The 12,305-nt window shown below is 36.3% G+C and overlaps 1 protein-coding gene across 2 annotated transcripts in view; it reads right to left on the bottom strand.

The window, feature by feature from the left end:
* The window catches only part of TRPC4AP (transient receptor potential cation channel subfamily C member 4 associated protein), a gene marked incomplete at its 3' end in the record, with an annotated part of 78,464 nt that overhangs the window by 33,625 nt on the left and 32,534 nt on the right, over positions 1-12,305 (bottom strand). For both annotated transcript variants that reach the window (XM_081289230.1, XM_081289231.1), the window contains exons 5-7: positions 10,724-10,779; positions 10,038-10,166; positions 4,457-4,664 (exon numbers count right to left, since the gene is read on the bottom strand). In XM_081289230.1, coding sequence (XP_081145356.1) covers positions 4,457-4,664; positions 10,038-10,166; positions 10,724-10,779 — 393 coding nt within the window. The remainder of the gene's footprint in view (positions 1-4,456; positions 4,665-10,037; positions 10,167-10,723; positions 10,780-12,305) is intronic.

Genomic DNA, 12,305 nt, shown 5'->3' with positions numbered 1-12,305 from the left:
ACATGCATTCTTTTTAAGGATAAAGAAAGAAACAATAATTTCATCTCCTTTGTTTTTCCAATTCCATTTCACTCACATAAGATAGAAATTCTGATCAGTAGAGGAACAATAAACTTTAATGGCAGGAATACTGGGTTCAAATCCTGGTACCATCATTTAACTTCTTGAAAATGAGGCTAATGTCTATATTTATTTTTATATTTTTAATAACTTTATTTATTTTTTTAATGTGGTGGTGAGGATCAAACCCAATGCCTTGCCCATGCTAGGCAAGCACTCTACCACTGAGCTATAACTCAGCCCCTTTAAATATTTATTTATATATGCATTAAATCTCCCAGGAAGGAGAGAAAAGAAATTAACAGCAATAGATGCCATAAGAAATAGCCTCAGGAAATAGCCCAAAAGTCCATCAAACTGAACAGAGGGAATTAGAGGTCATTGGGAATAAGAGTTAATGAGAAACTTTAAAGTGAACACCTGTCTTTCAATCTATATTTAGATTTTTATGAACCATGTAAATGTATCACATAACCAAAAATTAGTAAACTAGACCAGCCTGGGCAACACAGCATGACCATGTCTAAAAACACTGTCTTATAGAAACACTGAAATACGTGCAAGTGAAATTATATGATGTCGGGGATTTGTTTCACATTAATCCAAAAGGGCTGGGTGTGTAGCTCAGTGGTAGAACATGTGTTGAGCATACATGAGGCCCTGAGTTCAATACCAGCACCAAAACCAAAAACCCCACAAAGTAGTGATGGGACTGAAGATAAGACAGGCCATCAGTTGATAAGTACTGAAGTTGGGAAATGGGTAAATGGGGATCATTACAGTATTTCTCTACTTTTTATCTATGTGAAGATTCCCATAACAAAAAAAATATTAGGGGCTGGGGTTGTGGCTCAGTGGTAGAGCACTTGCCTAGCATGTGTGAGGCACTGAGTTTGATCCTCAGAACCACATAAAAATAAATAAATGAAATGAAGGTATTGTGTCCACTATAACTAAATATATAAAGGCAAATATATAAAAGAAGGAATCACATAATTTTATACATATGGAGTGTTTTGCAATATAAAATCAAAACAGAGAGAATGGTGCACATTTTATACTACCATATGTACAAATAAGAGTCAATCTCGCTGGGCGCAGTGGTTTGTAATCTCAGTGGCTTGGGAGGCTGTGACAGGACGGTAGCAAGTTCAAAGCCAGCCTCAGCAAATGCAACTCAGTGAGACCTTGTCTCTAAATAAAACACAAAATAGGGCTGCGCATGTGGCTCAGTGGCCAAGTGCCCCTAAGTTCAATCCCTGGTCCCCTGCATCCCTCCCAAAAAAGAGTCAATCTCTTTCCCTCCCTCCTCAACCCCATGATTGGCTCATATAGAGATCTCTGGAAGGAGACTGGTCATAAACTACTTAGGAAGAAGACAAATTTTATACTGTACATCTGCTATTCCTTTTGTACTGTTTGGATTAAAAAAAACCAAAATAAACAAAAAAGAGTTTGGGTTGTATATGAAAATCTGTACCTCACTGGATTTTTCTTATATCTCTTTGCTCCAATATAATAATTGTAAGTTTCTTTGTTCAGAACACCAAATTTTCCCATTCTTGCATACTAAATACATCCCTTCAAATGTGATCTGCCCGGGAGAGAGAGAGAGAGAGAGAGAGAGAGAGAGAGAGAGAGAGAGAGAGAGAGAGATTGATTGATTTCTCTTTCTCCTGTAGCCACAAGAAGATGAGAGAATACAAAGAGAAGGTGGTCATCTGCAAGCCACCTCCATAGAAAAAAAGCCTCGCCAGAAACCAATCTCGACAGCACTTGATCTAGGACTTCTAGTTTCCAGAACTAGGAGAAAATAAACTTATTTAAGCCCCTCAATCTATAATATCTCATTATGGTAGCCACAGCTAATACACCTATCCTGCATTTAAAAGTATTTAATACTGAAGTTTATTTAAAACTGAAGTTCAGTTTAAAAGTTATACAACACTGAGGTCTTTCTCATCACTTCTAGATAAAGCAGTTACCTCAGTATTTGCCAGAGAGCAGGAGCAATGTCTTTGTAAGTGTGTTATCATATGAGTTTTTTTTTTTTTTTAAAGAGAGAGTGAGAGAGGAGAGAGAGAGAGAGAATTTTTTTTTTAATATTTATTTTTTAGTTCTCGGCGGACACAACATCTTTGTTGGTATGTGGTGCTGAGGATCGAACCCAGGCCGCACGCATGCCAGGCGAGCGCGCTACCGCTTGAGCCACATCCCCAGCCCATCATATGAGTTTTAAGGTATAATTCAGTCATAATAAAATTTACATTTTTGAAAGTATTATTTTACAACTTATTAAGATGAGAATTCTCCAAAAGTTATATGAAAGAAAGAAAAGAAAGAAACACTTAACAGACCAAGGGAGGCCTCATCTGTATAGATACAGGAGGCAAAGCAAACCTGTAGGGAAACACTAATCTGGGGTCTGCAGAGTCCACACACTCATGTTTTTTACATGACACAACTAAAACATGTAAAATTTATTCCTTAATAATCCACAAAGCACAGTTATGACAATCTGGGCCTTAACAGAGTTAACAGAGGGCACATTCAATATTATAAAGGAAGGCTTCTGTTTAGTACTTACCAACTCTGCAAAGCTAGCCCTGGAATGCAGAAACAAAGTATTGTATTCAAAGTATCACAGGGCTACCTTGGGATGGTCAGAGTTTTCTGGTGCATTTTTATTATTGTACCTTTGCTTTTTTGGGAGGGGATGTTAATATTAGGGTATGCTATGAAGTGATATGTTTATCAACAATTTGATGTCTGAATTTCTAGCTGCTAACAGTCAAAGAGCTAAGTTTTTAAAAAAATTAGTACATTAGGGGTCTGGAATTGTGGCTCAGGCAATAGAGTGCTCGCCTAGCACATTCAAGGTCCTGAGTTCAGCACCACATAAACAATAATGGTATTGTGTCCAACTACAACTAAAAAATAAATATTAAAAAAAAATTAGTACATTAGGGCTGGGGTTGTGGCTCAGCGGTAGAGCACTTGCCTCACATGTGTGAGGCACTGGGTTCTATTCTCAGCACCACATTTAAATAAATGAATAAAATAAAGGTCCATGAACAACTAAAAAAATATTTAAAACAATTAGTATATTATAATTATCCAAAATAGTGGAATTTGTTGGTACATATTTATACAGGTACACAATATGACAGTATCTCCTCTTTCTCTCTCCTCTTCCCTCCCCTCTGGTTCCCTTCATCTATTATACTGGTCTCCACTATTTTTATGAGATACCCCCTCCCCAACACGTATTTTTTATTTTTCTCTTTAGCTTCCACATGAGAGAAAACATACAACCCTTGACTTTATGAGTTGACTTATTTCATTTAACATAATGCTTTCAAAGGAACTGTAAAGACAGTTAAAAAATATATCATCTATATTTTACAGCCAGATGTATACCCAGTTTCCCCAAAACCTTCTTAGACCAGAATAATACATTATCAATAGAATAGAGTTATTTTGCTACTAAAAAGAAATTTGTGGGGTATATTGGTTAGAATAGTGGTTTATTAAAAAAATAATAATAATTAGCATACCCACATAGTTCTAAATCAAACATATGTAAGTATATACTAAGTCCCATTGCCAATGCTGACACTGTCCACCATTATCAGCCACTTCCTAGCAGGGAACCACTTCAGGTTTCTTATGCATCCTTTTAGTTTCTTTATGTATACCATATGTAAGCAAATAAATATGTAGCCTTAGTCTCCCTCCCTGCCTAATACAAAAGTATTATATTATACATACTGTTAAGCATTTTCCTTATCATTAATACATCTTAGAGATTTTTCTATGCTAGTACATAGAGATCTTCACTTTTTTAAAGCTATACAATTTTCTATTATATAAATATTATATAAATCAAGTAGTCTCTTACTGATGAACATTTGGGTTGTTTCTAGATTTTTAATTGTTTTGGTACTGGGGATTGAACCCAGGGACACTAACCACTGAGCCACATCCCCAGCCCTTTTTTATATTTTATTTAGAGACAGGGTCTTGCTAAATTGCTGAGGCTGGCTTTTAACTCATGATCCTCCTGCCTCAGCCTCCTGAGCTGATGGAATTACAGGCCAGTGCCACGGCACTGGGCAAGACTTTTGTTATTACAACATTGTGATGAATAACTTTGAATATATCCATAAGATAAAGGTTTAGAAGAGGCTTAGTAGGTCAAAAGGTATAAATATTTGTAATTTTGATAAACAGTGGGGTTTTTTTGAGGTAAACACAGACAAGTGTAAATTTCCATACTTTAAGTGGATTATCACAGGCCTCACACATTAATCTCTAGAGATACTAAAAGAGCTAGATGAGTTAGGTAAGGTCTCAAAGCTACAATCTCAAAATTCTGAGAAGTTGGAGACTTTACCTTGGTTGATTTCAGCTGCAGAAGGCCCCAAGCTCAAACTCTTCTTGTGCTGAGCATTTTTGGCAAGAAGTGTGTGCTTGTCATCATTCCCTGTATCCATCTCTGAAATGGTGACAGCCAGAATCCGGCAGAAATTAGCAAGCTGTTGCTGATCAAAATTGGATACTAATGAACTCAGGTTGGGAACTTCATCTAGTCGGATCATTTCCTATAGAAGATACAAATAAAACAATTCCCATGCTCAGTGCCAGATTATTGTTATGTGCCCCTGTACATTCCCTCCAAAATGGGACTCAATAATGTGACCACTCAGTCAAATTCCAGCTCTACAATTTGCAGTTGTGCGAGTTAAGTAAATTATGTATCTCTCATCTTTCCTTGGTATCTATAAAATGAGACAAACCAACCTCCTAGGATTGGTCCAAGGGTTAAATTTATCCTTTTGAGTACCACAGTTCCTATTCTCCACTTCTGCTCTTGTGAAGCATTTTTGCTTATTTAAAAACAAAAAACAAACAAACAAAAACAAACCAGTCCTGCCACTCATATTATATAAATCATAAATCACTACTTTTGCTATAAACTTTTTTTTTTTTTTAAACTAGGGATTGTACCCAGGGCCTCACGCATGCTAAGCAAGCATTCCACCACTGAGCTATATCCACAGTCCCTTTTATTTATTTTTATTTTTGAGACAGGGTCTCACTAAGTTGCCAAGGCTGATCTCAAACTTGTGATCCTCCTTCCTTAGCCTCCTGAGTATCTGGGATCTGTACCTGAGCCACAATACCTGGCTTAGATTTTTTCCTTTTTAAGAAATAACATTTCAAATTATTTTTTTTCTTTCTTTTTTTTAAACTAGGGATTGAACCCAGGGCCTTACACATGCTAGGCAAGTGCTCTACCACTAAGCTATATCTGTAGCCCCAGTAACAATTGCTTTGAACTTTGTGTTTGTTATTCCCAGAGCACACTTTTCTTCTTTTTTAATATTTATTTTTTAGTTGTAGTTGGATACAATATCTTTATTTACTTATTTATTTTTATGTGGTGCTGAGAATCGAACTCAGGGCCTCGCCATGTGCTAGGCAAGCGCTCTACCACTGAGCGACAATCCCAGCCCCACACTTTTAGTCTTATAAATATTTTCATTAAACTATATGCTACTGACCTCCATGCACAGTGTGATTATAATACTATACCTTACTTTTGACTCAACACTGAGTTTATCTACTCTGATCCAAATAGCTTTGATTCAACTATTTTTCTTCACTTTATTCCACAATTTAAATGTTCTTTTTATATATTTAGGTAAGTACAACTTTTCACTATGATACAATGTTACAATGAACATTCCTACAGGTATTCCTTGTGTACATGTATATATATCCATTTACATAGAGCACAAAAAAGCAGTTATTCTCATTTTTTTCTTGACTTTAAATATTTTCAAAGTTACAAGATTAATGTTTACTTATAAGTTTTAATAGATAGCCTACTACCTCTAGCTGCTGCAGTTTTGCTTTTGTTTTTAGTTGTAGATGGGCAAAATACCTTTATTTTATTTATTTTTATGTGGTGCTGAGAATAGAACCCAGTGCTTCACATGTTAGGCAAGTACTCTACCACTGAGCCTCAACCCCAGCCACAGTTGCTGCAGTTTGATTATGATTTGTGCCTCACCAAAGGTTTATATACTGAGAACTTGATCTCCAGGATGGTCCTATTAGAAGGTGGTAGAACCTTTAAGAAGTGGGGACTATTAGGAGGTCCTCATGACACTGGGAGTGTGCCTTCAGAAGGTATTTCTCCTGGGACTCTTTGGTAGTTCTTGGGAAAGGGTTGTTATAAAAGGTCTCAACCAGTCTCTGTTTCCTACCTCAAAATGTAATCTTCTTGCTCCCTTGCACATCCTCATACATTGCTACTTGTGCCCTAAGGCGATTCGCTTAGGGGCAGCCCTTGCCACAGACCCTGTGCAACGCTCTCTGGACTTTCAATTTCCATAACTGTGAACTAAATAAGCCTCTTTTTCTTCATAAGTAGTCTGTGTCCAGTATATCATTATACTAACAAAAAGTTGACTAAAATACTAGTTTTTATTATGAATGAGTCTGAATTTTTTTAAATGCTTCATATTTAGTTAAATTATTTTTCTTTTTTTCTTTCTTAAACTGTAAATGTTTAAAAAAAAAAAAAAACCTGCCAGGCTAAATCCCAACTACTTGGGTGGCTGAGGCAGGAGGATCACAAGTGCAAAGCCAGTCTGGGCAATTTAGTTCAGATTCTTTCTCACAAAATTTTTTTTTTTAAAAAAGGGCTGCTCAGTGGTAGAGTGTCACTGCATTCAACTCCTAGTACTGACAAAAAAAAAAAAAATCTGCAAATGTTTATACTACGTGAGCTTTCCTTGTTTTAAATGGGTCTTGTTTTCCTCAGGCAATACCTACTATCCTTCATCCTATTGATTTACTAAACTTCCACTAGATCAAGAATTTCTCTAGCACTGCACATAACACAGACTTGTAATTATTTGTTTCTGCATCTATTTCCCAAATAATTGTGACATTACCTTGAGGGAAGGGCATATTTTACCTTTTCCTAGAGCTCTAATGCATAAGACACAGCAGTGAAGGAAATCAGTAAACATGCTAATGATTACTGAATGTTTTCATGAATCCCACTGCCCTCTATTTCTGGAGATATAGGAGGAGAGGAATCTGCTGTGGAGGGAGCATTGAAAGCAGCTGCTTTCACCTTTGTCTCCTTTCTCCAGTCATTAAACACAAATGTTAGCTAGTCTTATTATTGGAAACCATGGCTTTCAGCTCTTTAGTTCCTCTAACACTGTTATATCAGTCCCAAGCCCTACTTCTTTTTACAATTTTTATTTAATATTTGATACAGACAATATGTTCTGAAATTTTAAAAAGGCATACTCTATATGCCTTTCCTGTTATATCTCTCTGCTTATGTCAGATGTTTTATTATTATTTTAGTTGTAGATGGACACAACACCTTTATTTATTTATTTGTTTGTTCATTTATTCATTTATTTTTGTGGTGCTGAGGATCAAACCCAGTGCCTCACATGTGCTAGGCAAGCACTTTACCACTGAGGCACAACCCCAAACCCTTGTTTTTGAGCTTTATAAAAATCAAATATTATTTATAGTCTTCTACCACTTGCTTCTATCAATCATTTCCATTACTCAGTTATATTGTTGCCTATAGCAATTGTTCATTCACTTATAATACTTTATAATATTCCATTGTATAAAGAGACATGGATCACTGACTTTCTTTTAGGTTCTGTTTTGAAATAATGATGCTACAAATGTTCTCATATGTTACTTGGTGCACATAAGTAACATAAGTTTTTCTAGGGCAGTAGTTTCCCAACTCTTTTGACAATAACCAGGAATAAGATTATATTTTCCATCACATCCTAATAAATACACATGTGGGAATACATAAATATGAAAAAAAAATCTTCAGACAATACCCTTGCATGGCACACTTTGATCTTTTCTATTTAGTTGGTAAACCCACTAATTTCATAACTCTTCTAAGTTCAATCTAGAACTCTCATCTCTAGGAATCACTGTTCTGAGACTAAGCTTTCCCACAGTATGTTCAGGCACAGGTTACAAGTAACCCAGAGCAAAATGCTAATGCTTTAGCCCTCTGAATAGAGCTTCTTTAGGTGCATGTTCAAATATAAAACAAAACAAAAAAATATAAATAAATTCTTCTAATGTAAAAAAAAAAAATTAGCAGCAGATAAGAGTTTCCACGGATATACATTTTCACCAACATTACCTCTCTCTGTCCCTCATTATAGTATAGGATTTGCATTTCCATGTTTATCAATGAAGTTAATCATTGTCTCTCTCATTTATGGCCTACTTGTTCCTCTTCTGTGAGATATTTGTTCATATCATTGTTTATTTTTCAACTAGGCTACTTGTCTTTTTCAGGCTGATTTGTAAGAATTCTTGATAAATTCTGAATACCAATCCTTTGTTTATTGCATGAATTGCAATTATATCTTCCCGTCTGTGGTTTTGAGTTTCCCACTTTTCTTTTGGTGCCTATTCCCCTTGCAAACTTGCCAAGATACCCATCAAGTATAATAGAATCCATCATCATTTTTGGCAACACAGAAATGAATAAGAGGGCACAAGGGATGAGGTGGGAAAAGTCATGAAGGAGCCATCACTGCCTCCTATGCTGAGATTGCCAAAGAGTCTGGAGTTTCTGCCATGAAGGCCCCTCTCACACACTAGCTAGAGAACACAATAACTGGGAAAATAACAAAGCCTTTTTATCAAAGGGCACAAAGGGCCTGTTTCGGGCCTGTACACATCCCCAATGTGTTCCTAGAGACAATGGGTCACTTGTGCTACTTCTGCCTGCGAAATGACAAGCAAGTCCTCAGAAAAGCATAGCAGAAAGACAGAAATGAGAGCTTGGGTAACCATGATGCACATGAGTACCCTACTCCCTGCAATAGCAACCTTAAGGAGCCCGCTCAGCAATTAAGGGGCAGAAATCTACCAACCAGAAACCTCTACAGAAGCTCAGAACAGATAAGGACTGGGGAAGTAAGCTAACAAGGACTACACCAAAATTCTAATAGTGAGTCTCTAACAAGGTCTTAGGGGTGGGGTGGGGGGTATCCTATGACTTTTTGATGAGAAATTTTAAATTTAATGCCTTTATCTGGATCACAATTTTTAAATTTAATTAATTTTTAATTTTTTTATGGTACTGAGGATTGAATTCAAAAACAATCTAACACTGGGCTACATCCCCAGACCTTTGTATTTTATTTAGAATTAGGGTCTCACTAAGTTGTCCAGGATAGCCTAGAACTTGTGATTCTTCTGCCTCAGCCTTCCAAGTAGCTAAGATGAGAGGTAGGATCCACTGCACTCAGATGCTGAATATAAAAACACAAAACAAACAAACTATGGATAATCTGAATGTCCACCTTATAACCAAATCACAGGATTTCAGTGCTTACATTTTTGTGTCTTATGTTAGTAGCAATTAACCAACCTCAATCATTGAAGGCATCTAAAAAAAATTGAGGTGGACTTACTAAGCAAAGGCCAAACATTATCACCAGGGGAAACACACTCTAATGAATAAAGGTTTCACAGCAGATTCAAATACATAGAACTGGTTCTAAAGTAGAGTTACCACACAGCGTATAACTGTATAAATATGCAAAAAAGAACATGTACCATGATAATTATTGAGGGGCAATTTTATCTTAGCAAAGAAACACTGGCCATCACACTAAATTCACAAAGTCAATTTGAAGTTTTGAGTTTCTTATTTAGTGTGATTCCAATTTATATATAGGTTTCACAGTCATAAAAGGCTCACTGATATTAGCAGCATAACCTAGTTTTATACTTGAATATACCTAAGTAACATCAAAAATAATTTAACACTATGAATATGAAAGAATTTCTTTTGAAGGAACTCTGCCACATTCAGGTTTGAGAATCTGATGATCTGATATATGCTCCCCCATCTGTTTAGTCACCTGCTAGAGGACATAGCTCACCTTTTTAACACCCAAAATATCTTCAATGAGGGTTGCTGTTTGTAAGAATGTCTTCTTACTTGTCATCAGTGTAAACAGGAAGATCACAAAATCATTCTTTTCTGCCAAACGCTTTGTAACTCCTTCCGTCTGTCACAGGGAAAGGGAAGAAAAAGCAGGATTGTAAATAGGTTGTGACCATAAAATATAAAGAGCATGGCCTTCCTTCCAGGTGCTGGAAAGCAATCCCACGTTGGAAAACTGGTACCCCAATAAATCTAGGACATCGTGTATTAACTGTGGGGAACAGCTGCAAACTCTCCTGCCATGCATCAAAAAGCCTCTGACCCTCAGACAACACTACGGAAAGCCACTCTAAAGCTGAGAATGAGAGAAAAGCAGGAGCAGTGGCCTCAGTTGGCCAGGCAAGTCTAAGCCCCAAATTTAGAGAACAAACATGATTTGCAACAGAAACTGGTGACTAGTGTGAGTGATTTCACTCAGAGCTAAAAGAACTACTTCAAAATTCTGCCTCCCCAATATTTCTATTTGTTGATCCTGGTACTGAGGCACACATAAAATAAATCCAATTCTCTCAAATGTCTGAAGACAGTTCCTGTGTCTGCACCTCCATTCACATGTTCCCTTGTTAACCACTGAAGATGTGGTAGGGAGATAAATGGTGCCCCATTGGCAGGGGTACTTACACAGACACAGGTATTATACAGGATGCTCAGGCAGTCCTTGGACATCTCATCACTTACTGAAAGGGAAGGCACAATAATTGGTTATTTTTCTTGCTTAAAGGACAGTATAACATTATTATGCTTTTTGAATATAAGAACTGTAATAATTCTCTCCAAGGTGATTACTTCTTTCAGTATATCTCCTTCCAGTCTATCAAAAATCTATCTATCAAAGATTTTCACAGTACCCATCAGAACCTAAAAACCAATTTGTATATTGCTTTCTGGTTTGATATAGCAGTCATTTTATTACTGCACCACATTCTTTGCATTTCATTTTCTGTGGTGCCATCACTCAATGAAGCCATTTTCCCTTCGTGTCTTGTTTAGAAAAAGCCAGAATTTTGAGGAGGGTTTTGCTATTTAAATAGACTATATATAAATAAGCAACTTAATATATGTGTGTAGCCTCTTTAAGCCTGGGTTGAATTTTCTCCTCAAGATACATTTTCAAAAGGAGTACTAGAATCCAAAGTATAAGCATCTTAATTGCTTATAATAAATTTCCATTGGAAGTTCTGCTAGCAGCAAACAAGGATACCACTTTTTATTAAAGATTCACCAACTGAGTGTTTTGTTTATTTTTTTATTGTTGTTAATTATGTTGGGCAAATAGCTTTTCGTTTCTGACCTACTACTGATTCCAATGAACTCAGTATTTCTCTGTGAACAGAACAAGAGAGTAGCACAAAAAAGTAAACTTAGTTTTATTATCTCTGGGTTTTGGGGTCATAAAAATTAAGTCTGACACACAAACAAAAGTGTTTTGTCTGCCATTGCTTCTATTTTTTTTTAACTGTCTTAATTCTCCCCTATGCTGCCATATATTCTCCCTGCGATTCCAATGAGCAGTTCTGCTAAGCTGGCTTGACTAGATAGGTTGCCACATAGATCTTGAGACAATGCAGGTGCTCTGTATCTCTCATCACTACCTCTCAACCCATTTAAGCCTTTTTGCTTTATTTATTTAGTTACTTCTGAGCAGGGTGGAACACCAGACCAACCTATCTCAATATTTCTAGGCTTTCCAGTTTAAAAGAGTTGTAATTCATGCATTCACCAAGTATTCATTTAGCACCTACTCTAAAACAGATAGTGGTAGCCAAAAAAAAAAAAGGAGAGACAAATTTTCAGCCCTCATAAATCTAGTGGGAAGAAGAGGAAAATAAACAAATGCACCACCAAGTACTTATAAGATTCTACTTGCTGTCAAGATAGAGAACACGAAGGAATTAGTGTACAACACAAAGACATTAAAGATGAATAGGAATTTTCTTAACCACTACTGCACAAATGAGGGCTTATGTTAAGTGTAAATTCTTCAAAAAATTAAAAAACATTTGATGAATGCTTATAGAAGGGCATTCATCAAATGTTAGTTGAAGTCATCTCTGGCTTTTAAAATGTAGTACACTTACTTTTTTGAAATTAAATACTGAATACCTAAAAAGAACATCTGTAACATGTATAAGCCACAAATAATAAAAGAAAAATACTCACATACACACCACCCAGCTTAAAAAATTAGACACTACCAAAAAAC

Source organism: Spermophilus citellus (assembly GCF_964194105.1).
Source record: "Spermophilus citellus genome assembly, chromosome: 4".
Lineage (NCBI taxonomy): Eukaryota > Metazoa > Chordata > Mammalia > Rodentia > Sciuridae > Spermophilus > Spermophilus citellus.
Note: the sequence above shows the minus strand (reverse complement) of the source record. Positions and strands in the feature narration are given on the sequence as shown.